This window comes from Sorex fumeus, unplaced genomic scaffold (assembly GCF_029834395.1).
Source record: "Sorex fumeus unplaced genomic scaffold, SorFum_2.1 ptg000054l, whole genome shotgun sequence".
NCBI classification, from domain to species: domain Eukaryota; kingdom Metazoa; phylum Chordata; class Mammalia; order Eulipotyphla; family Soricidae; genus Sorex; species Sorex fumeus.
Genome location: NW_026606111.1, coordinates 669102 through 696250, shown reverse-complemented (window position 1 = coordinate 696250; position 27149 = coordinate 669102). Strand labels below are relative to the sequence as shown.

The 27149-nt window shown below is 58.1% G+C and overlaps 1 protein-coding gene across 8 annotated transcripts in view; it reads right to left on the bottom strand.

Annotated features, from left to right (window-relative positions):
• CAMTA1 (calmodulin binding transcription activator 1) overlaps positions 1-6340 on the bottom strand; it is a 544421-nt gene extending 538081 nt beyond the window's left edge. For 5 of the 8 annotated variants that reach the window (XM_056125175.1, XM_056125178.1, XM_056125182.1 and 2 more), the window contains exon 1: positions 6143-6302. In XM_056125175.1, coding sequence (XP_055981150.1) covers positions 6143-6187 — 45 coding nt within the window. In that variant the 5' untranslated portion in view covers positions 6188-6302. Of the gene's footprint in view, positions 1-6142 lie in introns of all 8 variants that reach the window. The other 3 variants (XM_056125181.1, XM_056125180.1, XM_056125179.1) reach the window with 2 other exon arrangements.
• Positions 6341-27149: the final 20809 nt, after the last annotated feature.

Here is a 27149-nt window from a genome sequence, read left to right as displayed (position 1 = left end):
TCCGAGCCCGGGGTGCCCTTCCCATGAGGTGAACGCGCCCGTCTCAGCAGGGGCCACGGCTACACTCCGGGTTGCCTGCAGACACCGAGCTCGCACTTCCGACGATTATTTCTAACGATAGATGGATCAGCTCCTTACTATAGTAATTTTTTTTCTTCCTATTTCATAATTGCACACTTTGTACCAATTCTTTGTGACTGCTTCCAATCCGTCTCGGATCCAAGTGCCCCAGAAAAGCAGTGGGGCACACACACACACGTCCTCAGAGGTGACTCTGCAGACGAAGCTCAGACACCCAATCTGAGCCTGAGCGGGGAGATTTATTCCTGCCCGGATTACGAGACTTCGGCAGCGCTTCCCGGTCATCTAAATCAGCCCTAACGAGAAGGGAGGCGATACAGCTTTTCAAAATAAGAAACCAAGGCTGTATGTTCACCTTCCTCTCTGTCCAGCCCCTCCTTTGGCCCCTCCGGGCTCGGGTGGAGCACGTGTGGCTGGGCTGCTGATGACAGCACTGACGACAGGCGCCCTGCAGGCGGACGAAGGGAAGGAGATGCCAGCTCTTCACCTGTCACGGACCCGGATGTGGCTGACATGGCTCCCCAGGTCCGATCCAGCCTGGATCCCCGACGGGGCGGGCTCCCCACTCTCTCGAGGGCCTGAACACGGGCCCTTCCCAGCTCGGCCTCCCACACGCACCCTGGGGAGAACAGTCAGGGGCCTTCCTGGTTCTGCTCAGGGGAGCTGGCGCTGGCTTGGGGGTCCTCTGGGGGTGACCCTGGGGAGATGAGAGGTGTCCGCCCGGATCTCCAGGCATTGGCGCGTTTGAAACCATAAGGAGAGCCCCAGGCATGCCCCTCAGCACCCTCGGGGGAGGGGGAGGAGGTCCAGCACGGTCCAGCCCTGGGCCCTGGGCCCGGCGTCTCCCCTGGCCCATCCTGGCCAAGCCTCCGAAAGGGCGAGGTGACAGGAGAGGTCCAGTGACGCTGGGGGGAGGTGGCGGGTCAGGCAGTGGGCCCTGCCGTCCGTTCATGTCTTGGAGAGGCAGCGGGCACTCCTCGGGAACAGAGAAGCTGCGAGGAGCGAGGCGATGAAGTTGGCACTTGGCCTCTCTCCGCTGTGGGGCACGTAATACGTCTTTTTTAGTTCCGAGTAATGAGCTAAAAAATCCTCAGGAAGCATCACCGATCTTTACACGAGGAGGCCCGTGACCTTGTGCAGGCAGCGGCGCGCGGGGTGCCCGGAGCCCACCCTTTGGGGCGGCTCCTGCCCAGCCCTCCGGGCAGTGGCCAACGCCTCCAGGAACACTTTCCTCACCGATGCCCAGTCAGTGTCGCCAGGCGGAAGGCTCGGTGACAAGAACACGCGCCAGTGACAGAAAGGTAACACATCTTGATCGCAGGACGGCGAGATTACACCACGGGTGCATGCGTACAAGGACCCCGGAGTGTCTCATCAACAGACGCCCTGAGCCGGAGCAGGGCCACCAAAGGAAAGAAGACAAGACAGAAGGCCACGGCAGTGACCGTCCACTCTTGCTCGAGAACCGCTGCAGACACCGGGGGACGGGCGAGCGAGGGCCCGCCAGGACTGTGCTTGCTCGCCCTGCCCAACAGTCCCCGTGGCCAAGGCAAAGGGACGGGGGAGCGGGCGAGACGCACCAACAACGACTCCGCAATCCCACGCGGGTAGCCCAGCCACCAGCAGGACGCCACCCGTCAGCCATGCTCCAGCCGTCCCACAGGCCTGGGGAAGGGGAGGCGCGCCGGAGGGCCACCGCCTCAGAATGACACCGGGACAATCAAGAAACTTCTCTCGGGGGGGAAAGGAAGGATTTAAGTCAGCCAGAACGCTCTTTTAAAGGGTGCAGATGATTCTAGAAGATACAGAGCATTTCTAGAAAATGACCTGTCCTAATGGGAATACAAGAGAGATACACATCACCTGTCACCAGAGGAAATATGCAGTCACAGAGTCACACTAATGAAGGGCCATGTCAACCCACATCCGACAGAGACCTCAGCCCAAGTCCCAGGGGGAGGCCATAGCACTCCCTCTCACAGACGCCGGGAGACCCCAGCCCGAGTCCTGGGGGGGGACTAGCACTGCCCCCCCACAGACACTGGGGAGACCCCAGCCCGAGCCCTCAGGGGAGACCCTCGCACTCCCCCCCAAAGACGCCAGGGAGACCCTAGCCCGAGTCCTGAGGCGAGAGCCTAGCGCTGCCCCCCACAGACGCCAGGGAGGGGGAGTCGGATTTGAACCAGGCAGAAAGGAAAAAAGTGCATTTCAGGTTAATTCTTTAACATTATTGTCATCATTATGCCTACCTAACCTACATCCAAAAATAATCTGAGGCTATTTACCAAGGAAAAGAAAAGAATCAACAGTGCTGCTCAGGTGCGCAGAGTAGCGGAAGTCACATACTAGACCAAAGCGGGGCCACCGGACCAGAGTCCCGGCCTGCGCTGGTGCTGGTGCTGGTGCTGGCTGGGCGTGACTTCAGGGCCGCCCATGGCAGCGAGAAGGTCCCACATGGCCGGAGTCTGTCTCACATGCAGCCACCCCAGTCAGGCCCCAGGTCCCGCCGGTGTCCCCTGAGCATCCCCAGGAGTGGCCCTGAGCACTGAGCCAGGAATAAACCCCAAGGGCGCCAAGAAGGAAAGGGAAAGAGAGCGTGAGTGCGGCCCCATGACGAGCCCGTCCAGCAGGGACCCCCTCTTGGGCCCTGCCGGGCAGTGTGGCCAGACATGCTGTTGGACCCCCGCGGGCAGGGGCCTGCACTCCCCCCAGAGTCAAGGAGCAACGCTGTCAGGCACTTCCCTCGGGGCACAGGGGAGGGTCCCTTCCAGGAAGCCACGGGATGTGGGGCGACATGGTACAGCGTCACACCTGGGGGCCACTCCGCTCCAGAAGGGCAGAGCCAAGGTCCCACAACCTTCCACAGCTTTCTCCACACGGCAAGAGATGAGCACGACCTCAGAGTGAGGCATTCCGAGTCTCAGGACACAGGGACGCGCGGAAGGAGAAGGTTCCAGAAAGGCTGGACCCCAAGATGCGATGCCCCCGAGCCCAGAATCCTGGTTCCCCACCCCAGACTGCGATGGGTGGGCGACACGCTGAGAAATGAGAAACTGCACAGAAGCCCGGGGACAAATGTGCCCCCAGAGAGCCCCCCACCCTGCTGGCGGGAGAACCTCTGACCTCTGGGCCGCCTGTCCTTGAGCGGAGGCGGCTGTCCCACAGGAGCAGGGGGGCAGGAGGTGGAGCCGTCCGGCCTTCAGACGGGGCGGGAGGTGTGTCTACCTGGGCCGCCCAGCGCTGCCCCCAAAACGGGGAGCAGGGGTGAGAGAGAGGGTGTTGGGGCCCCTCTCATGGGAAACTCCCAAAGGCAGACGGCTCTCAGATGCCACGTGGGGGGGCAGGACCAGCCCCGAGCTCAGAGGGACCCGAGGACACGCACCTCTGGGGCAGCCCACCAGCAGGATGCCCCCCAGGCTAGGTGAGGGGAGGAGTGGCCCCAGCATCCCCCACGTGCCACGCTCCTTCCCCGGGCACTCACACCCCACCCTGGAAGCTCTCGGATCCCCCAACTGATTAGACGGAACAAATCAAGTGTTTTAAGAACCAGGAAAATGAGGTCAAAAGCGCCGCTTTCAGGCAATGGCACGATGCCCACTGGCTAGTCTGCGCTGACGGAAGGGCACCCCCGGCCCGGGGTGAAGCCTTTCCCGGGAGGGGCCCCCAAACGACGCCTCTGCTGCTGAGGGGCACTCCCGCCCCGACTTCGGGGCGAGGAGGAAGCGAGCACGTCGATGGGCAAGAGCTGCCCGGAGCTAACAGGTTCCAGTCCCTTCCCCCACTTGAGTCCAGGGGAAACTCCACATAGGGCTGAGTGACACTCAGGGGTGGCTGCCCACCCTCCCGGGAATGTCCCAGGCTTTCCCAGAGGGGCTGCTCCTGACACCACCCCCGCCCCCACTCCCGCAAGGAATGGCAGAGTGTGATCCTGGCCACCAGCATGTCCCCCTGGACAGACTGGCCTGTCCAGGCCTGCACAAGGGACATCCAGGGCAAAGCGCTTCCCCTACGAAGAACAAAGCCGGGCACACCGCGCCGGGCTCTGAACGGCCACTTTCCGGTGTCACACGCACTACTGGAGGCCTGGGCGACGTTCAGGATGTCACTGCTTACTCAGGAAGTACAGATGACAAGTGAGAGCGTGGAGGGGCTGGTCGGCTAGCCAGCAGGAGTCCCCGCCCCCAACACACCCTGCAGCGTGGCCCCCAAAAACGGGGGAGGAAAAAAAAGTTGGCCGTTAGTCAACGACTCTTGTGATTCTTCTAAGGCCTGCAGTTACCAAGTGTGTCCGACTTCCGACACATCAAGGTCCCCAAGGCACTGAAAGTCCAGCCACCTAGCCAGTCCCCTTGGTGTCCAGGAGGAGACACAGAGGGGCACACACCTTCAAAGCACCGCGCTAGGGTTCTTTCCCGAAAAGGGATACGGAACAGCAAGGGAAGGAGCTGATCCCAAGTTCCCGGGTACTGCCTGCCCCAAGGAGGGGAACCCCACCGGGACCCCAAGGGGCACACCAGCCAGCCACCTCTCGCCAACGGCATGTGGGTGACGCAGGGGTCACCATTCCCCCTCTTGGGGTGCAAAGGCATCCGGCCGCGGCTTCCCAGCCATCGGGAATACTACAATTTAAGGAAATTAGAGAGAGTCGAGGTAACAGGCACCCTAAATACGGCTGACGGGGAGCGGAGAGCCAGGAGCCAGGAGGAGGATGAGAGGTCTAAAAAAGAACTGGAAAGTTTATTTCCAGGGAGGGTTCGCAGACTCGGCGCCGGAGCCAGGAACCCAAGGGCAGGGGAGGGACGGACGGCGGGCAGGGGGCAGTCAACTGGTGACCAGGGGGGTTCCGGGGAGCCCGATCCCTGCTGGCGGCTGGCAGACGGGGCGATGCCCGGGCCCCTGCCACCCCAGGACTAAGGCACCCGGGGCCCTGGCCTACATCTGCGGGGTGCCCACCCGCCCCGTCCGCGGACGGCGGCGGGAGCCCCGAGGACGGCCGGCGGCGCTGGACGGCCCAGCCAGGTGCCCCCTCGGGGCAAGGAGGACAGGCCGAGGGGCGTGCAGGAAATGAGCTCAGCGGGCCCAGGAAAGTGTGCGGGGAGCCTCACCGGTGAGAAGTGGCCGGGCGCCTTCCGATTTAGAAATGACTTCAGGGCTGCACAGCCCCCCACCGTCCACTGGGCGAGGGAGCAGCCGGGGCGCCCGAGTCCCCTTGTCCTGGCGCAAAGGGTCACGGGGCGGCGCGCCGGGGCCCCCGAAGGTGCCCCCGGCACGAGGAGCGGCGCCCAGGGTGCCCCCCGCCGCGGCGGGATCAGGGTCACGGAGGGAAAGGGCACGGCGGGGCGGCGGGCGCGCCCCGGCGGCCGTGGACACGGAGACCCCACCCTCGCGGCGGCCGGGGCCGGGGCCGGGGCCGGGGCCAGGGGCGGGGACGCCGCGGCCCGTCCCAGCGGCGGCGGCGGCGGCAGGGGGAGAGGTCCCGCGAGGCCCGGGGCCCCGCGCGTCCGCGGGATGCGGGGGTCCCCCCGGCGGGCGGCCCCGGGAGGCGCCCGCGGGACGCGCGCGCGCGGCGGCCGGGGAGTGCGCCCGGCCTGGCGCCGGGCAGCAGGGGCGGCCGGGCTGCGCGCCCGCCGAGCCCCCGACGGGCAGCGGCCCGCGGGCGCCCCCGGCCCGGAAACTTTGCGCCCCGCGGCCCCTCGCGGGCCCGGCCCGGCCCGGCCCGGCGCGGGGGGCGGGGGCCGCGCACCGGCGGGGAAGCCCGGCCGGGTGGGGGAGGCGCCGGCCCGGCCTCCGCCGGCTCCTCCTCCCCGCCGGGCCCGGCCCCCGCCCGCCGGCCGCGGCCCCCGCGCCCCCGGCCCGCCGCGCGCCGCCCCCCGCCCGCCGCCCCCTCCCCGGCCGGGGCGCCCCCCGCCGCCGCCGCCGCCGCCGCCGCCGCGCCGCCGCCGCCGCCGCCGCCGCCGCGCCCCCGCGCTCCCGCCCGGCGCCGCCGATGCCCGGGATGTCCGGCGGGGCCGGCGCCCGCCGCCCGCCGCGCCGCCCCCGGCCCTCGCGCGCCGGCCCTTACCTTCCGGCTTGTTTTCGGCAGCCATTTCCCCTCCGCGCGCCACATCCTCCTCCTCCTCGCGACCGGGACCCCGAGCGCGCGCCTCGTACCGCCGCCGCCGCCGGCCCAGCCACCCCGCCGCCGCCGCGCACCCGCCCTGGCCCCGCCCCGCGGCCCACGCACTGCGCCCGTTGGCCCGCGCGGCTGCCACTCCGCGCGCCCGCCGCCAATCGGCGCGCGCCGGGGGGCTCACTACTCGCCGGGAGGAGCGCCCTGTCCGCCCGGCCCATTGGCCGCTCACCACCCCACGGGGAGCGGCGATTGGCCGAGGATTTCCGCCCCCGCCCCGCCCACTCCCAGGAAAGCCCGCCCTCCGGACCTAAACAAAGCTTCCCAGTGGCCGGCGCCGCGGAGGGCGCGCCAATGAGGAAGGCGCCGACGCGGAATAGTTCCTCGAGGCCGGGACGGGGCGCCCTGATTGGACGGCCCCGCCGTGTTTCCCAGGCCGCCCCGGCCAATCGGAGCGGGGGTCCCGGGGCGCGGGCGGGGCGCGGGGAAGCCCCGCCCCCGAGCGTGACCGTCAGGAGGAAGGCGCTCGCTCATTGGCGCGCCGGGGCTTTTCCCGCGTGCTCCCGGGGCTGAAGGACGTTCCCGGGGAAGCCGCTGCCGGCGCGTGGGGTCCCGGTGGCCACGGAGGACACGGCGGGATCTCGGGGATCCCTCCGCGCGTCGCGGCCGGGGGTGGGGGCGAGGGCGGCGGCGGGGAGGGCGTGGGGCGGCGGCCGGGGTGCCTCGGGCTGGCGGGCCCCGAAGCCCGGCGACCCGGCGAGTCCGGGCGTCGCTGCCGGCCGGGGCGCGGGGGAGGGGCGCGCCGCCCGCCAGGCCCCGCCCCGCGCGCGCCAGGCCCCGCCCCCGGCCGCGCCGCCGCCGCCGCCGCCGCTGCCGCCGCACACGCGCGGGTGCCCGGCCCGCCCGCCCGCCCGCCGCGCCCCGCCCCCGGGGTGCTCGCTTGTCCCCTTTTCGAGTGGCTTAAAATACTGAAACTTTATTTTGGTCACGTTGGCCATGTGACCCGCAGAGCCGATGACTCATAAATGCCTGTCCCAGGATGCGGCCGCCGGCGGAACGTTAGGGGACACGCGCGTCCGCCGCCGCCCGTGGCCAGCCCGCGTGGTGCCCCGCACGGGACAGCGTCCCTCCTCGGGGACCGACGCCGCTGCAGCCGCTCGCGGCGGCCCCCTCGCGGGGCGGAGGGCCGGAGCCCACCCTGCACCCTGCACCCTGCCCGGGGATTCTCGGGCGTGCACGTGGGCCGGGACCCGGCGCGAGGGGACGGGCGAGCCCGATGCTCAGCCGTGGACGCTGACCCTGGAGCGGGGCAGAGCCGGCCCCGAAGGCTGTTCTTTTCCGCACCTGCCACCCCTGGTGGCACCCGGCGACGCCGTGTCCTCTACCGGTGCCTTGGCACTGACGTTGGACCGTCGCCGTGAATTCGGTGCCAATCCGAACCGTTCTTTTTCGAGCCTCCACGCATGGAAATTTCTTACCTTTTCCAGAAAGTAAAAGATGTCCCGAAATTCATTCCAAGACACATTTAAATTTTATGAGCCTCAGAAAAATGCCAAAATTTTGACAACCCGGGCAGTGTATTTTATCGATCAACCTTCGTAACAGCACCTATGTTGACAATTTGTATGGTGATCCGGGTTCTCAAAAGTGCTGGTGTCACTGAAAATTAGTCTAGCCCTTTGGAAAAGCAATTTTAGAGTATGTTATGAAAAGTCAGTTTTAACCCGAAAAATAAATTTAAAAAGCACATCTTTTGACCCAATAATCTTACTTCTGGGAATCTATTCTAAGGAAGTAACACCAAACATCGAAAAAGCTGAGTGTGTGAAGATGTTCTTCAGAAGGTCGCCCAATTCTTTGCAGAAAAATGTCAAAGCCGTGTGTTGGGCAAGACGGTTGTGCTCTACCCACACAGCGGAACCTGTCACCCTTAGAGACATCGGGAAACAAAAAGGAATCCAGAAGTTGATCCATGGGGGAGGGAATGTCCAATAATTATAATGTTTATTACAATAGGTGATTCGGTAAAAATCTTCCTTTGTAAAAAGAGGTAGACACCCAAGAAATAATGTGGAGGATGGCTGTCTGAATTTCCTATAATCTTGATAGAACGCTACAGTTTTTACAATTAAAATTAGCATTTAACGCCGGCATGATAGTACAACCACGAGGACGCATAACTTTCATGCCGCTGACCCAGGTTCAATCTCCCCTCCGGCAGTGATCCCTGAGCACAGAGCCAGAAGTAAGCCCTGAGCATCTTTGGGTGTAGCCCACAAAAGCAAACAAAACACAAACTTCCACTGCAATTTATCTGTGAAATAAACCCTAGGAAGAATGAACGTGTCAGGGGCTTATTATTTTTAAACGATCTAATAATTATTTTTCCATTTTTCTAATGAACATAACCCATGTATAAATAAACCACAAAACCAGTGCTCTTGAGGGGTCCTCAATAATTGTTTCAGACTGTGAGACTGACCCTGGGTAAAACAGAACGCTAGGGCCGGAGGGACAGTTCAGAGGGGAAGTCACTCGCCTGGCATGCGGCTGAGCCAGGATCAATCCCCAGCACCAACCATGGTCCTCTGAGCCCCACCAGGAGTGATCCCTGAGCACTGCCTGGGGTCTTCTGCTTTTGTGGCCCTAAAATAAAAAAGTAATGTGCTTTTTTTCCTTTGAAGTGGGGGAGCCTGGTTGGCTGCTAGAGTCCCCTCTAATAAGGTGTCGTAGACTAGAGGCTGGGGTGGGGACTGTCCCAAGCCACTCCTGAGCACAGAGGCTGAAACACCTGACCACCACCAGGTACGGCCCCAAAACAAGAATAAATAAACAGTACAGATATTTAATAATACAGAAATAACAATCCCGTGTCCTCTTGCCTTTTCCAGCTAAAACGTCACAACATAGAAACTTAGTTCAAAGGATCTTCCATCCACTAGCCCTGCTCACCCTCTCCCGCCCCTCCCCACACTCTCCCCCGACCCGCCAGCTGCACCCATCAGTCACCCTGACCCTCCTGGAACATCTGTCTGGGCGTAAGGCTTGCCGGGTCATCAGTCTCACCAGCTTCAATTCCAGCTCATTTGAAATAGAATTTGAACGTAAAAAACCTAGGAAACCAGGAAACCGCTGTGTCGACCAGGAAACCACTGGCATTCCAAAGAGGCAGGTGTTTCATCTGTTCAGTCTCCTTCTGTTTTGGCTTGGGGGGGCTACACTTGACAGTGCTCAGGGCTCGCTCGTGGCTCGCTCGTGGCTCAGGGCATCGGGAGTGGAACCCGGGTCGGCCCCACACCAGGCCGGCACCTGTCCATCTCTTGGGCCTCTCATCTGCTTTAGACCGAAGTCGAGCCACATCCTCCAGTAAGAAGCGACGTGGATGGGCTGGAGCAATAGCACAACGGGTAGGGTGTTTGCCTTGCACGTGCCCAACCCGGGTTCGATTCCCAGCATCCTATATGGTCCCCTGAGCACTGCCAGGAGTAATTCCTGAGTGCATGAGCCAGGAGTAACCCCTGTGCATCGCCGGGTGTGACCCCCCCCCAAAAAAAGAAGAAGCAGCGACGTGGAGGTGGATCCTTCGGTGTCGGAGCCTTTGCAATGGGCACTGCTTCCACAGTGACTGTCACCCTGAAACCTTCCCATGTGGTTCAGTGATGGCCTAGATTCTTCAACTGGGAGGTTGCGAACCTATGAAACCATGGGAAAAGCCCGCGGCAATAATAAAAGGTGTTTGGGGGGCTGAAAAGATAGCATAGCAGGTAGGGCGTTTGCCTTGCAGCGGCCGACCCAGGTTCGATTCCTGGCATTCCATATGGTCCCCTGAGCACCGCCAGGAGTAACTCCTGAGTGCAGAGCCAGGAGGAACCCCTGTGCATCGCCACGTGTGACCCAAAAAGCCAAAACAGAAAAAAGAAAAGGTGTTTGAATGTGCAGCCCCCAAAACTGGGGAATTCAGAACCCCACGCATGGTGAATCCAAGGTGTTTGCGACAGCGCTCACCAGGGTGGCATTTCCCAGGAATGGTGAAGCTGGCGAAGTCCCGGGCTGGCACGCACATACCCGAGAACCGTCTCTCAGACCCGCCCTGAGTTCAGAGCTGTTGCTTGGCAGGATGCCCAGTCCCTGCCCTCCAACACACAAATCCCGGTTTCTCCAGACTTGCCCCAGAAAACCAAAGTCTCGCTTCACCTCTTAAACATTCTAGTACTAGAGCCGGATCCTATTTGTTCTAGAAGTGTGTTTGTGTGTTTTTATTTGTCCTCGGGGTTCTCCCCATATGGCTTCTCTCTAAAGAGAGTACAGCTTACGGATATCAGGCTTGGCTGGTTCCCCGGACAAGGGTGGCCCTTCCCCCACACACACCCCCCCCCAAATGAAAATGTTGGCATTTAAACTCCAAGTGGAGAGTTGTGGAACTTCTCCCACTGAAATCTGTAGCTGGAGTAGGTGACACACAAGGCTCGGGCCGCTGTGCTCCCCTGCCCACAGAGAGACAGCACGCGGCAGAGCTGGGATCGGTCTGTACAGAAAAGAGAACTAAAGACATCGCCTGTAATTATACAGGGTGGAGCAGAACAGTTAAAATACCCCAAAATCTCTCTTCACCAGGTTACATTCAACCCGCACCTGGTTCTAGGTGCTTAAAAATGGCCTTGAGGGGCTGGAGAGATAGTACAGCAGGTAGGGCGTTTGCCTTGTATGCGGCCCACCCGGGTTCAATTCCCAGCATCCCATATGGTCCCCTGAGCACCGCCAGGGATATTTCCTGAGTGCAGAGCCAGGAGTAACCCCTGTGCAACACCAGGTGTGACCCCAAAAGAAAAAAAATGGCCTTGAACGAGACAGACCAACACCCCTGGCTCCTGGCACTGCCACAGACGTAGGAACGGCAAATGACAAAGAAGTAAAGGCGGGGCTGGAGTGATAGTCCAGCAGGGAGGGTGTTTGCCTTGCATTTGACCGACCCAGGTTCGATTCCCAGCATCCCGTATGGTCCCCCGAGCACCACCAGGAGTGATTCCTGAGTGCAGAGCCAGGAGTAACCCCTGAGTATCACCGGGAGTGACCCAAAAAGAAAAAAAAAAAAAGGCTGGAGCTTTGAGGCTGGTAAATGCCCAAAGGAAGGTGAAGTGGTAGAGTGGCAAATGTGTCGGGCAAGGTGCTGCCCAAGAGTGTCCATGGGGGGACAGAGGGGACAGAGGGGACAGAGGGGACAGGCTAGACCAAGAAGCGGAGTGTGCCGGGGTCTGGGGCCAATGCACCTTGCTGTGTTGGAGGAACCGTGTGAGGCCATAGGGAAGGGCCGCTGGGCCGGGAACCAGAGAGGAATGAAGAGCCGGCCCCTACAGGACACTGGGTTCCCTGAGGAGTCTTCAGATCTCATCCTGAGGCCGCTGGAAAGCTGGTGGCCGATGCAGGCCTGGAGCAGTCTTCTGCCTGAGGTGTTCTGACGGGATCAGCTCTCTGGGATCTGGGGAAGAGCCAGGGGCTGTGTTAGAGAGGAAGCCCACAAAGGCAGGAGGAGAGTGAGGTGGTGAGTGGCACGCCAGACCGGGCTCATGCTGACCTTTCCACGGCTGTTCTCACAAATTACCCGGGCACCTTCAAACGATCGAAGCGTGCTGCCTTATGGTGCTGGCGGCCAGAGGCCCAGAGTCAGTTTCACTGGGACAAAATCAAGGTGTGGTTCAGGAAAATCTGTCTCTTGCCTCTTCCAGATGCAAGGGGCTGCCGGCGTTCCTTGGCTTGTGGTCACACCATTCACTCTGAAATGCCAGCAGCTTCCAACCTCTCTGTTCCATCTGAGCATGCCCCCTTGGGTATGTGTGCAAGAGAGGCCAGGGTCCTCTCTCTCCTTCCCTCCCTCTCCCTCTCTGTCCTCCCTCTCTTTCCCTCTCTCCCTCTCTCCCTCTTCCTCTCTCTCTCTCTCTCTCTCTCTCTCTCTCTCTCTCTGCACTGCTGATGGCATAATATGGGCAGGGGCATCTCTATACTTAACAATACTCTCCCCTCTCTCAAGAGCCTTAACTTACTCATATCTGCAAAGAAGTTTCACTTTCACAAAGGATCACCTCCCTCAGGTTCTGGGGATACCATCTTGGGAGGCCATGATTTAATCAAAGTACTTAAGCTTTGCAGCCCTGCAGTGGCAGTCCAGTCCCACCGGGGAGAGCAGGTAAGCAAGTGAACAGAGCCGGGTTCCAATAAAACTTTATTTACAAAAGAGGCGGCTCGTCTTAGACAAAGGTGGAGATCTTGAGGCAGGTGGATTGGGGAAGGATTGAAGGTGGTGATATGGTCCAGGTTTTGCTGCAGGACTGGGTGTGAAGTATTAAGGAGAAACGCTCTGGACCAAGGTTTGGCTTCTTAGAATGGGTCAGAGCAAGTGAGTTCTTGGGTCACAACTCAGAATGGATTCGAACAGAACAGAGATGCAGCCTGCATTTATGGCGCGTTCATGCTGAAACGCTCCTGCCAGGTCCAAGTCCAAGGGCAGAGGACAAGAGGGTAGCCGGATGGATAGAGGGGGACATGTGGGAGAAACCCACCCTCCCCCGTATCCAGAATCAGGAGAGGAGGCAAAGTTTCCTGGTGGGGGATGGGGGAGCTTGCAGGTCACCCTTTCAGTCAACTGTCATTTTCTAAGAGATCTCTCAAATACCCTGCATCTCCAAATATAAAGTGAGTGCATCACGGATTTTCTTGAGCTCTTTAATTGATGAGGAAATTCAGAAGATGCTCAGATCGTTCAAAAGAGAAGCTGAAGAACGGAAAGATATTTAGAGGCGAGCAAGGCCACCCACTGAAGCTGCCACACTGGTCCACGGGCAGTAGGACTCTTGCATGGACCGTCCCCAACACTGTGCCTCCCGCTGTTCCTCCTCCTGTGACAGGCAGGTAAAGGTGCTTGCTCCAGGGGTGGGAGCCATAGCACAGCCGGGAGAGCGCTGGCCTTGCACGCGGCCCCGACCCAGGTTCGATTCCCAGCATCCCATATAGTCCCCCAAGCACCGCCAGGAGTAATTCCTGAGTGCAGAGCCAGAAGTAACCCCTGCGCATCCCTGGGAAATCAGATCCTACCCGCAGATATTCACCAGGTGCCACTGGACTTCGCTGAAGGGACACTTTGTTGCTTGTTTCCAGTGGCCGGCAATTGCTCTTGACAATGTTCGACCACTATGGAGTGCCTGCATAGTGACAAGCTCCACTCTGGGCAATTAAAGTACCTCATTGAAGCAGACACAGATCCCTGATCTCACTGCGCATCTCCCGCTGGGGTGGGGTAGGGCAAGCATAATTGGAAATAAAGAAATAAACATCAGAGAGAAATCCTGCCGTCTTGGAGAAGGCTGGACGCAGGAGGGAAAGTGCCCTGGGAGGGGGTCAAGAGGACCGGCTGGGGAAACACTCCTGCAAATAACAAAGTGTGTGAGAGTCATTAAGAAACTGACATCTGGGCAGAGACGCGGAGGCAGCGAGGAAGTTAGCCAGGCGGAGATCTGAAAGGGGATTGTTTAAAATATAAAAAAGGGGGGCTGCTGAAGTTTCAAAAGAAGCTTGCCTTTCCCCCCACCCCCTCGTTAGAGAAGAAGAAAAAGAGGATGCAGTAAAATTGGAATCACAAACTCACTCAAAACAGTTTTCCTGCCTGCGATGTTCTTTCAAACTCTGCTCAGACGGCGCCGACTCAGAGTGTACCGGGGAAATGTTAAATCAGTAGGAGAATTTTGACAATCTTGATCTTTGCACCCCTTCAGAACAGAAACCAGCTTTGCTTTGGGATGCGCGCGGGGTGGGGTGGGGGGAGGACACCCCACCCTTGCCTTCCCGCCCCAGAGAATTAGACTGTAGGCGTCACAGTGCGTGAAGGCAAAATTAAAATGCTAGTGGGAACGAGCGATTCGAAAATAGGTTTCTTGAAAGAGAATTTGCTACTTAATGAAAGTACTGCTCTCGGAGTAGACCGGAAGTCCTAATATGATTTCAAAAACCGTAGTAAATGTGTGAAAGCGAAGTTTTGTTTCTCTGCTCTTGACTTGGGGGTGGAGGGGGCGGGGCGGGGGGCTGGGATTATTTCCATTTTCATTCAAACTGTGTAAAGCAAAGCCTCGTGCAAAGATTTCTCAACACACAGTTCTGTTCTTTGACAAAAAAAAAATTTCTTGCTTTTTCCTCTTGTCAAACATAATCACTCACAGATAGAGGCAATTTGCTCTTTTGCCTTCGTGTTGGGCGGCTTTCTTTCGCCAGCTGACGAACGTTTTCTGGGGCAGGTTGGAATTAATCATTCAGCACCCTGAGATTTTTCAGGCCAGCCAGGGCTGAGGATTAGAAACAATAAAAATCCACCCTTCGCCCTGGAACAAAAGAGCTCCCTGAGCAGGAAGTGGATCACAGGCCAGAGCCAGGGGGACAGTCGGGAAATGTTCCCCCAATCACCCCATCTCTGTTGGTGCTTTTGTTTTCCTTGGGGAGATCAGCGCTTGGGAGTGCATCTCCCCCCCCCCCCCCACACACACACACACCATAGCCGGGGATAGAACCCAGGGCCTCTCGCGTGCAGAGCCAATACTCCATCTGCTAAGCTTTGTCCGGCCCGGAGCATGCAATCTTGTGCTTCCGGGCTGCAGACACGGGCTCACCATCATCCGAGACATGAGTCACTTGTGCTAACAAGTCTAGAGCAGGCAGAGTGGGCTGCACCCCCAAAGGATTGTCCGCCCGGGCCCGCGCACCTCACTGCCGCGTCTCTGAACTCTCTTCCCTTTCATCCTGGGGTGTCTGAGTGTCCAGGCGACTCTGCGACTCACCTTCTTCCCACCAGGCTGCTGTCATAATTGGCCCCATGTGCAGAGCCAGCCATAATCCGCACAGCCCACAAAAGCCTGTGCTCAAAATTCAGGCCACTGGCCCGTGTCCCTTCGGAACACCAAGTCCCCAAGGCAGAAGGGTCTTCTCCCTGGGCTCCAGGCCTCAGGGAACAGTGGGCCGGGATGTGCGCGAGCTAGTAGGCTGGCTGGCCGGGGGTTCTAGAATCAATGTCAAGGGATATTTGCTGCAAAGTGGCTCCAGAAATCATGTAGAATTGTTCTGTCCTTTTACAAATGGAAAATGCCTTGGCAGGGTGATGTATCATTTGCCTGGCTGCGTTTTCTCTCTGTCTCCATCAAGGCTCAGAAAGTGCTGGCACTCCTGACTCCTCAGGCAGAGCTCGGTGTAACTGGACCACATCAAATGCCTGCGCGATGCAAATGAAGATTGAAACTGTTGTTTCCCTTGGATGTGTGCGACTAACGGCTCGGCTCGGGCTCGAAGGGGATCTTTTCTTTGCAATCCTCCCGTGGCTAGAGGCCCTTTAATAATACCTGTTGGCGTCCCCTTCCCGTTGGCCCTTTCAGCCCTCTCTGCGCCTAGACGGATGGCGGGGGTGGGGGTGGTGGGTGCTCAGGCTTGCGATGAGAGTTCCAGAGCCAGAGGGAGTCAGGAGGCGTGAAAGTCACGCTAATGATGGGGGCCCGCAACGCGCTGCTCGCTGGCCTGGAAAAGTCCAAGAGCCCGTTTGGAGAGCGAAGTTAGGGAGGTAGGGGGTTGTGGGGGACTCTGGCCCTTGCCAGCCCCCAGGAGTAGAACGTGAGTGGGTAGCTGTTTGCCTCTAGGTTGGCCATCGAGACCTGTCAGGAGGGGGCACCATCCGAAGACCCCCCTCTCCAGAAATGGATGGACATGCAGGAAAGCCAATTGCATGGCCCTGGGAACCGCAGACCCCTGAGCTGGACACCTGCCCCCACAGCCCAGAGAGGCCCCGAGTAACCGGAAGCTGCGTCAGCAACCTTGGCCGGCTCACAGCAGGCCAGAGCAGCATCTCTGAGAGACTGAGAAATAAAAGCAAAACTAACAAGGAGGCAAACCTCTGAGCCCACCTACACATCATCTTTGGGTCCCTTCATTTATCTTTGATTTTTTGGCTTTGGGGCCACCCCCAGTGATGCTCAGAGGTTCCTCCTGGCTCTGTACTCAGGAATCACTCCTGGCGGTACTACAGAGACCCTATGGGATGCCGGGGATCAAACCTGGGTCAGCCACATGCAAGGCTAGTGCCCTCCCCGTTGTGCTATCGCTCCAGCCCCCTTTATTTTTATGTCTCTTCTTTGGCCCCGGTCCTTGGTGAACTCTTGTCATCTCTTCCCCAGGAGGACCTTGGACAGCGGTCACTTTGGCGGCGGCGGGGCGGTGGATGGACATTAAGGTAACCCTGTGGGCATTCCTCCACGGAGCAGAGTGTCCGCCAACAGTGCCCTCCTGGGCCTCTCTGCCCCTCGCTTGCAGATGGCCACCTTCTCCCTACCCTTGCATCTTCTCTCCTTGACACGCAGGCCTGTGCATTCTTTTGGGTTTTGGGTTTGGGATTTGGGGTTTTGGGTCACACCCGGCAACGCTCAGGGCTTACTCCTGACTCTGCACTCAGGAATCCCTCCTGGCCGTGCTTAGGGACCTTACAAGATGCTGGGGATCAAACTCAGATTGTGTGCGTGCAGTATAAGCACCTTACTCTCGGTACCGTCCCTCCAGTCCCTACATTCATGCATTCTCGGGGTCCAAATCTCCCCCTTTTTCTAAGAACAACAGCCCCATTGGATGGGGGCCCTCGCTAGTCCTAATAACGCGTTGTCACGTCCTCGCTTTTTCTTCTTTTTGGATCACACCCAGCGCTGCTCAGGGGTTACTCCTGGCTCATGCTCTCAGGAATTACTCCTGGCGGTGCTCAGGGGACTATATGGGATGCTGGGAATCGAATCCAGGTCGGCCACGTGCAAGGCAAACGCCCTACCCACTGTGCTATTGCTCCAGCCCCACGTCCTCACTTCTTTCTGGGCTCAGTGGCCAAATACAGTCACACTCTGTGCTGCCCAGGGCGGGAGCTTCAGGGTCCGGCCCATCACCAGCATGACTGTGTACAGACTTGGGGCCTCCACAAAGCCAAGAGCTGCTCCATCAGGCATCCTTCTGGCCTGTGCTGCCCTACCCAGAGGCCAGAGCCCACAGCCAACAGACGTGCATGCCCAGCTGTGTGTCTCCAGGACCCCGCTTCCGTCTCTGTGTTCTCAGAGCAAAGAGGCACAGCGCGTTCCCTAGGACAGGTCATCGGACGTGGCTCCATGCCTGTCACCTTGTCTTCGGAAGGGCCTAAATAATTCCGACCCCACACCCCAGACACACCCAGATCACCGAGACGCACCCATGGTGCCCTGTTGGCAACGTTACACCCGGGTGCACCACCAACAAAAGTGTGCTCGACTCAAAATAAACAAAGTCCCCCTTGCCAGAGCAGGGTTTGAAAATAGGATCTTTCCACTCACATACGCACAGCTGCATTAGGGAGCCGACTGGAGAGTTGGCGTGAAATGCAAAGAAAACTGAGATTTCAAATAATGTGTGTACAGGCCGCCGCTCGCGCGTTCCCGCCGCCCCCAGTGCTCTGGGGGACGTGTTTGAGCAGAGCCGGCTGTGCCCAAAAAGAGGAGAAGGGAGCCCTCGGGGTGCTGCCAAGGAGGAGCGGCTGAGCGGCGGCCAGCAGGGCACAGCACACGTGCTGATCTGGGGAATCCGAGAAGCATCGGGAAGGAGCTCCCCCACCTCACCCCTGCAAGTCCTTCCATCTGCTCTGCTCCGTGAGCTCGGAGATTTTACGACAGGCTACCGAGTGTATCCTGCCCGCACGGCAGAGTCTGGCAAGCTCCCCATGCCATATTCAATATGCCAAAACCCAGTAACAATGATGGGTCTCATTCCCCTGACCCCGAAGGAGCCTCCAATGTGGCACTTGCTAAAATCTCAGGGCTAGGACGAATGGAGACGTTACTGGTGCCTGCTCGAGGAAATCGATGAACAACAGGATGACAGTGATACAGTGATACAGTGACTCCTCTCAGCCTCTGCGTCCTGCATGGGAAAAATGGGAGCCATCAGGGTTTCAGGACGGTGGGGTTGGTAAGACCCTCAGATGGTCTAAGCAAAGCAGAGGGCCAGCGTGACCGCACGGCGAGGAAGCCCTTTGCCTTGCACGCAGCTGAACCGGGTTTCAGCCTCGGCACTCCACAGAGTTTCACTGAGCCCGCCAGGAGCCATCCCTAAGCACAGAGCCAGGAGTCAGCCCTGAGCACCGCCAGGTGTGGTCCCGAAACCAAACAAAAGAAAATAAAACAAAGTTGAAAAAGCAAAGAGCGTGCCAACACCCCCCTACCCCTGGCCTAACAGCGCGTTTGTCTCTTCCGGTGTGTTTCCATTTCTGTGGCTCGGGAAATTGTTGGTCGTAAAGCTCAGGAAAAGCTCTGGGCTGGGGAGCGATGGGAGCCCAGCACCCAGCGGGGGTCTGGCCGGCACAGCCGTGAAGTGGCAGCGGAGGACGCGAGTATCTAGAGCACAGCAGGACCGAGTGGGCCTGGCGAGACGCACGGTGGGGAGCCCACTGCCTGGCACACGGCCCACCTGGGGTCCATCCCGGCACCACCATGCTCCCCCCAAGCCCTACCAGGCGGGATCCCTGAGCGCAGAGCCAGGAGTCAGCCCTGAGCACCGCTGAGTGTGGCCCAAATAAGCGGCCCCCCACAAGGTGCAGGAGTTATAAGGAGTATTTGCTTCTGTTGATTATAGGTTCTTGTAGATTCTGATAGATTCCATTAGATTATAGCAGGTCCAAGCAAAGTGGAGGGCCAGAGTGACCGCACAGCGAGGAGGGCCCTTGCCTCACATGCAGCAGACCCCGTTCCACCCCCGGCACCCCCACAGGGTCCCCTGAGCCCGCCACGAGGAATCCCTGAGCACAGAGCCAGGAGTCAGGCCTGAGCACCAGCACGAAATACATTAGCAAACGAAATTGATAAGGAGTCCCTGCACCCCGCCGGGTGTGGCCCCAAATCCAAAAACTCAAAGGCAGGAAATGGTCTCTGTCACACTGGAACCTGCCCAGCTCTCAGGAGAGAGGCAGGCGTCCCTTCCACCACCAATGACGGGACCTGAAGAGAAGCAGCTTAAGCAAAAGAAGACAGACGCGGAGCAGCACGCGAGGTTCCTCCCCGGTGTGGGGTGCAAACTGGCTCAGGAAGTGAACCCAGTGAAAACAAGCCCCTGGGTTCAGAACTAAGCTGAAGGTTACAGGAGGAGAAAGGAAAGAGGGACGTGGCGGGGGGAAGGGGGGCGGGGGGCGGGAGGGAGGTCCACTATTCTGAGATCCTGAGAGCAGCCAGTGGCCTGGAGACCAAAAGCCAAAGGAGGCCGGGGGAGGCGCAGAGTTGAGAGGGGGAGGATGCGGGCAGTTACTATCGGGTTCGGGATTCCTATTTGGATACTGGAACGTTCTAGATTGGGTGGTGGCACTTGGATGGTGGTATTTGCACAGCAATGATAATGTCCTTAACGCCACCAATGAATGCTTTTGTTGTATTTAGTTAGTTTTGGTTTGGAGACTACACCCAACAGTGCTCAAGGTTCCTTCTGGGTCTGCACTCAGGAATCACTCCTGGCGGTGCCCCGGGGGCCATATGGGATGCCGGTGATCGAAACCAGGTAGGCCGCGTGCAAGACCAGCGCCCTTGCTGCTGTACAATCCCTCCCGCCCCAATGAACACTTTTTTTTTGCTTTTTGGGGTTACACCCAGCAATGCTCAGGGGTTACTCCTGGCTTTGCACTCAGGAATTATTTTTGGTGGTGCTTGGGGGACCATATGGGATGCCGGGGATCGAACCCAGGTTGGCCGCATGCAAGGCAAACGCCCTCCCCGCTGTGCTATCTCTCCGCCCCCCCCCATGAACACTTTTAAATGTTAAAATGACCCCCCAGAAATCACGATAGGGCACAAGTCTGGCTGCTATAATCTCTGAAGCTCGAACTCCTGACAGGAAGTCTACTCGGCACTACAGTTTAGTATGGAATTGAAAGATTTCGCCAACTGCGAATTGGCTTGAGAAAGAAATGAAAAGGCCCCAAACTGGGAAAAGGAGAAATTAACCTACTACTATTTTCATGCCATGATGATATACGTTAGCAAAACCCCTCAGGACTCCACCACAAAGTGACCTGTGGTGACAATAAAGGGGCGAAGGCCACTATGCTGGGGCCAGGGCTGTGTCAGAGGTGTAGAGAGCACTTGCTTTGTGTGTGTGAGGCCCCCAGTTCTCTGTGTGAGGCCCCAGGTTCGCACCACACACACACACACACGTACACACGTGCGAGCACGCATGCACGCACACACGCGCACACATATGCACATGCGCACACACATGCACATACACGCACACACATGCACACACGCACACACACGTGCACACATGCACACACGTGCACACATGCACACACGTGCACACATGCACACGCATGCACACACGCACACATATGCCCACAGCTCACACACACACATACATGCACACACATGCACACATATGCACACACGCGCGCACACAAACACATACACGAACACGCACGCACGCACACGCACACACACAAACACATACACGCACATGCACGCACACACGCACACACACACAGAGTTAATCGGCAAAAATCTATTCTGTCTCCCTATGTAGTCAGTGAGCTGGAAGAGAAAGAAAGCAAGAAAACAAGCCGGTTTACAACTGCGGCAGAAGAATCCAGTGAGGACCCCGAAGACCGCCCAGCTTTGAAGGCCTGAGTCTGCTTGACCCCCCCACCCTCACGTGTAGGAGGGTCTCGCCACCACCATGAAGAACGTGTGATGACCTTTGGCTTTCCATGATTGTGTGTGAACACTGTGACTGAAATAAGCACCCCAGGGGCCAGAGCGACAGCACAGTGGGGAGGGGGTTTGCCATGCACACGGCCGACCCGGGTTGGATCCCACCATCCCAGCATCCCATATGGGGCCCAAGCACCGCCAGGAGTGATTCCTGAGTACAGAGCCAGGAGGAACCCCGAACCTTGCCGGGTGTGGTAAACCAAACAAACAAACATTTTTTAAAAATAAATAAATGTGCACCCTGGGGCCAGAGTGGTAGGAAAGCAGGTTGGGCACTTGTCTTGCAGACAGCCAGCCTGGATTTGATCCCTGGCACCCCCGAGTCCTGGCAGGAGTGATCCCTGAGTACAGAGCCAAGAATAAGCCCTGAGCACTATTGGGTGGGGTATGACCAAATCTCCTCCCCTATATATAAATATATATATACATATTATATATATATGCACTCTGAGTTGTGGTGTTTGCACATGTGCTTGAAGGGGTTCACACTTAGTCAGGGCACACCAGTTATGGCTGTGCTGCTCACTGGGGTAAGCGTGTAAGCGTGTGTATGTACACACGCGCACACACACACACCATGTGTTCATCGGGGTGATATTTCCAGGCCATGTTGCTAGCACATCTGTTTAGTTGCAGAGCACGCTGGGGACATCGCACTCCTCTGTCTCACACACACACACACACACATACACACACACACAGAGTCAGGAAATGACTTGTACCACCAAGGGACACAGACAACAGAACTCCCAGGGCTGAAACAGCAGAGAGAGCTGCCAGAATCACTCACAGCACATGTGGGACACCAGGGATTTGGACTCACAACCTCACGCTTACAAGGCAGAAGCTCCAAGCTCTTCCGCTATTCCTCCAGGCCTCCACTATATTTGCCATCGGCTACTCTTTGTGGACAGGTGGGTGGGTGGGCATGGGAACATGCAGTAGGGCTTCCACAGGGTTTCCCTGCATTCTGCCTGGCCCAATGGCCAGCTCTCCCCTGGACGTGCTGCCTTCTTGCCAGCCCAGTCACCAGGGCCCTGCACCGGAGAATCAGGACGCAGACACACAGCCCTACACATCTGGGTCAAGCCAGCAGCAATGTGGCCCTGGGGCCAGAAGGGACCGGAGGGTTGATTCCTGCTTCTTTGTCAAATGCAGACCCCGGTGTGAGTACCCAGACAGCCAGACACGGGGACCCTGCAGTGAGGGGTCACTTCCTCCCCTGAGGCCTGCAGTTAGGGGCACACTTCCTCCTGCACCGGTTCTCAGAGCCCAGACCCTACCTTTGTTGCATCAGTATATTATGGAAAACTCTGAGTAATACAGATCCTGGGGTCCCGCTGAAGATCTCTGGACTCTGCATTCTGAAATACGCATGCTGAGCGGTGCCTTCCAGAAAATTCTCGCGTTTTCTGGAAAATTCTGGAATCTGCTTTGTGAAAAATCCTAAAGAGCACAGATCTGGGGTTTCCACTGGAAGCTCCTAGGACAAAGGACCCCAGCTGAGTGTGGTCCAAACTCCTGACGTGGGGACACTGGTGGAGGGAGAGGTGTTGGGACATTGTACTCTTAAAACTCCTAAAATGTAAATAACTTTATAACTTTGTAATTCATGGCAATTCCATTAAAAGTTTTGTTTTGGGGCTGGAGCAATAGCACAGCAGGTAGGGCGTTTGCCTTGCACGCGGCCAACCCGGGTTCGATTCCCAGCATCCCATATGGTCCCCTGAGCACCGCCAGGAGTAATTCCTGAGTGCAGAGCCAGGAGTAACAACCCCTGTGCAATGCCGGGTGTGACCCCAGAAAGCAAAAATAAATAAATAAATAAATAAAAGTTTTGTTTTGATTTGTTTTGTTTTGTTTTAAAAATAAGTCTTCCGGGGGCTGGAGCAATAGTACAGTGGGGAGGGCATTTGCCTTGCACATGGCCGAATTGGGTTCGATTCCCAGCATCCCATATGGTCTCCTGAGCACCGCCAGGAGTAATTCCTGAGCACAAAGCCAGGAATAATCCTTGTGCATCACTGGGTGTGACTCAAAAAGGAAAAAATAAAAATTAAATGAAAATAAGCCTTCTGAGTACAGAGCGAGAGCACAGTAGGGAGGGCGTTTGCCTTGCACGTGGCCGAGCCGGGTTCGATCCCCGGCACCCCATACGGGCACCACCAGGAGTAATTCCTGGACACAGAGCCAGGAATAACCTCTGAGCATCATTGGATGTGACCCAAAAAGAAAAAAAAAAGTGTTCTGTCTGTCCAAGGGTGTTCACCCATCCAGCAGGACCCGGGTAGAGAGCTGGGGGTGGAGTGAGGAGGAGTCTCTCCACACCTTCATCTCCGAAGGATCATGACGGCTGCTTTTCTCAAGGGTGGCCTCACAAGCAAGGCTTGGGGGCCTGGATCACCCAGAAGTACTCAGCCAGTTGGTTCAGATGCTCTTGTGAGATGCTGAGCCCTGAGCCATGCCGCACCGGGTGCAAACTCCAGTCCCGGCGTGGTCCAAGTTGCACCCCTAACCACTGAACCACCCTGCCTCCCCGGCCACCTGATATCCCCCTGACTCCTAGCGAGGCTCTGCGCCCTCCCCACCACAGACAGCTATGGAAGGACGGGCAGAGCGACCAGGAACATTGGCAGGGACAAGCCTCCGCCCGTGCCCCCGTGCCCACGTATGTGCAAACGTCCCCGGCAGCGCCGCCCACCCCGACAGCGGCGCCTGGAACCCCCTGCTCCTGGCAGGTGCCGCGCCACCTCGGCAGAAGCAGGCAGTGGCGGAGACGCCAAGTGTTGTTGTTTTCCAGACAGGAGGCTCCTCTCCCAATGTTTGCGTGTGGGGCTGAAACCAACTGTTCTTCTGGCGTGTCGGCTTCCCGGGGAAACCCGGCGGGGACCGACAGCTGCAGCCTGCAGAAACGCAGCCGCCCTGGTGTTGGCCTGCCAGGGGGGCCGGAGCCCCAGCAGCCGAGGTGCCTGCCGCCCCAAGCCCCCAGGAGCCCCCTCTCCCCGTCCAGCTCCTGGCCTGTCACTCACCGCCGGGCGCTGAGTCAGCAGTCACTGGCCGGCTCTTCCCGCTCACAGCCCCGTGGAACAGGGCCCAGCTTCTGAGCTCTGCATCCCGGGGGGGAGAGGGACAAAGGCAGGTCAGAGTCCCTCTCTTCTGAGTCATTCTGAGCATTTCCTGGGTGACGGTCCACCCACCGAGTCACCCGAGGCTTGGAGACTCCCCCTCCTGAGTCTCTGCCCAGACACAGGAGAGCTAGCGAGTGAGGAGACGCGAGTCCGGAGGGTGATGCTAGCCGGCCAACACCCTCCCTTCCCCCATGCCCCAGCAGCAGGCTTTGGGGAACCCCGGGTCAGAGCCAGGGGAACGTGGGGTTACAGGAGAGGCACCCAGGGCTCAGCATTTCCCTAAGGGGTGCCACCACCAGGTAGCACCCCAAAAGTAGCACCTCCTTGGGGCCGGAGTAAGAGCACTGTGGGGAGGGCACTAAGCTTGCACGCGGCCGACCCGGGTTTGATCCCCAGCATCCCATAGGGTCTCCTGGGCCCTGCCAGGAGTAATTTCTGATTGCAGAGCCAGGAATGACCCCTGAGCATTGCCAGGTGTGACTCTAAAGCCAAAAACTAAAAATAATTTAAAAAAAAAAGGCCACACTTCCCTAACTCTCTGTACCCAGGACGCCCCCGAGTCCCCGGAAGTGTGAATGGGACCCCAGCATCCCCAGGACAGTCAGAGCTGAGTCCCCAAACCATAGTCAGCAAGAAAACATGCACCAAAGACGAAAAGGGGCGGGAATGTGTGTGTGTGTGGGGGGGGGGTGCTTTGCACCCCAGTTCCTTGCTGTCGTGGGTCTTGTGGTCTCCGTGTGGTCTCTCTCCAGTGGGAGCATTGTCTGGCGAGCACCCACAGGGCTCCGCAGACAGGCATGGGAGACACGGGATAGGAGGCAGGGACAGCGTGGCGGGGGGGGGGGGGGGGGCAGGAAGCAGGGTGGCATGTGGGTACAGAGCCTTCACTGAGCTGGGCTGGTGGGACGAGCTTGGTCTGGGATCTGACACAGTCACCAGCTGGGACAGAATTTGGAGCAACTGTGGGCCTGAGGAACAGCCTGCACCTCGATAGCAGTGCAGGGCTATAGCAGGAACCTCGGGTGGAAATTTTGGGGACCCCGGGACTTGGTTACCCCATGGCCTGCAGTCACCTCTGAATCGGAATCTACCTGATCACCCTATGTTAGCCACAGGGCCGGCCCTGGCTGAACCACGCCCTCACCCACGCCCAGAGAGAAGAGGGTCTGCCCGTTGCCAGAGTCCTGAGGAGGGCCCGAGGCAGGGAGGGGCCGGGAGCCCCCCACCTGCTAACACGGCCATGGGGTTAGAAGCCTCTCCGTGCCCCGCTCACTTCTGGCTGCATTATTACAGCCCATTTCTTTGAAGAATGCCCCAGTCCCCTCCCTCGACGCTCCGCCACAGAGGGAAAATTAACAGAAACATAAAAAGTTAAGAAGGTGAAAGAACATTATCACTCTTGTCAACAATAAAATTTGCCGCGGATCTTCAGTGGTGAAGACGGGCACATCCATTATTTATAGAACACAGATGGGTAAATATTTAATACCTGGGCCTGGGACGATGAGGGGGGGAAGCTGGCGAGTGAACTTGTCAAAACCGTAAAACCAGACCCCGGCTGGGGCGGGGCGAGTGCACCGGGTTTACGACCACTTTTACGGGGCCATAAATGAAGTGGGGGGGGACCTGGCCCGCTGGATTCCAGGTCTAAGTGATATTTGTTCTCTCTGGGAAGCGGAAAAACAGCACGGAGCCCTCTGGCTATACCTCTTACCTCTTTCTCAGGGCCGGGGGCAAGGATCAGACTTCGTCCTTTGGGGAGCACAGAGGGAGATGGGTTTGGGGGCCACACCCGGCTTACTCCTGGTCCCGAGCTCAGGCCCCACTCCTGGTGGGGTGCCGGGGACCCGATGCGTGCAGAGTATATGTCCTGCTCGCTAAACTATCACTCCAGCCCACAAGATATATTTTTTGTGGGGGGAACAGCCAAGCTCTATGATCAGAGCTGACTCATAGGGTTGGGGGGTCCATATGGGATGCCAGGAATTGAACCCAGGGCAGCCAATGGGCAAAGCAAGGGCCCTACCTGCTGTACTATCTCTCCATCCCCTCAAAAAAAAAATCTTTAGTTTTTAAAAAAAAAAATTTTTTTTTAGTTTCTTGGCCACACCTGGCAATGCTCAGGACTTACTCCTGGCTCTGTGCTCAGGGATCACTCCTGGTGGACTCAGGGCATTAGAGGGGCTCAAACCCAGGTCAGTCACATACAGGGCAAGCACCCTCCCTGCTGCACTGTTCTTTCAGCCCACTGACTATGTCTTTTATTTTATTTTATTTTATTCTTTTTTTTTTTTTTTTGCTTTTTGGGTCACACCCAACGATGCTCAGGGGTTACTCCTGGCTCTGCACGCAGGAATTCCTCCTGGCGGTGCTCAGGGGACCATATGGGATGCTGGGAATCGAACCCGGGTCGGCCGCGTGCAAGGCAAACGCCCTCCCCGCTGTGCTATCGCTCCAGCCCAGACTATGTCATTCTCCTAGGACTTACCTATACCTCTGATCCAATGTTGGTCCAAAGATTTATGCTGACAAAGGCAATGTTTTTTAATGTATTTATTTTACTAGCTTACACTACTATTTTCGATTCCTCCGCCCCTCTCGGAGAGCCCGGCAAGCTACTGAGAGGATCTCGCCCGCACGGCAAAGCCTGGCAAGCCACCCGTGATGTATTCGATATGCCAAACACAGTAACAAGTGTCACAATGGAGACGTTACTGGGCCTGCTCGAGCAAATCGATGAACAACTGGAGGACCGTGACAGTGATACTATTATTATTAAGAAACTATTACTAATTTACTAATGGGCTCTCACGGACACTGTTACGACCTCACCCCCCACGCCAACGTTCCCGTCTCCCTCCCCTCCCTCTCACCGCCCCCTCCCTGATTGTGCGCTAGTTCCCTGGCACACTGCCTGTGGATCTTTGCTGCCACTTGCTTGCTGTGTCTCTTTTTGGGGATTGAGGCTAGTTGGGTGTGCACACTCAAGAATGCTCAGGGGTTACTCCTGACTCTGTGCTCAGGAATTACTGCTGACGGTGCTCAGAAGACCCTATG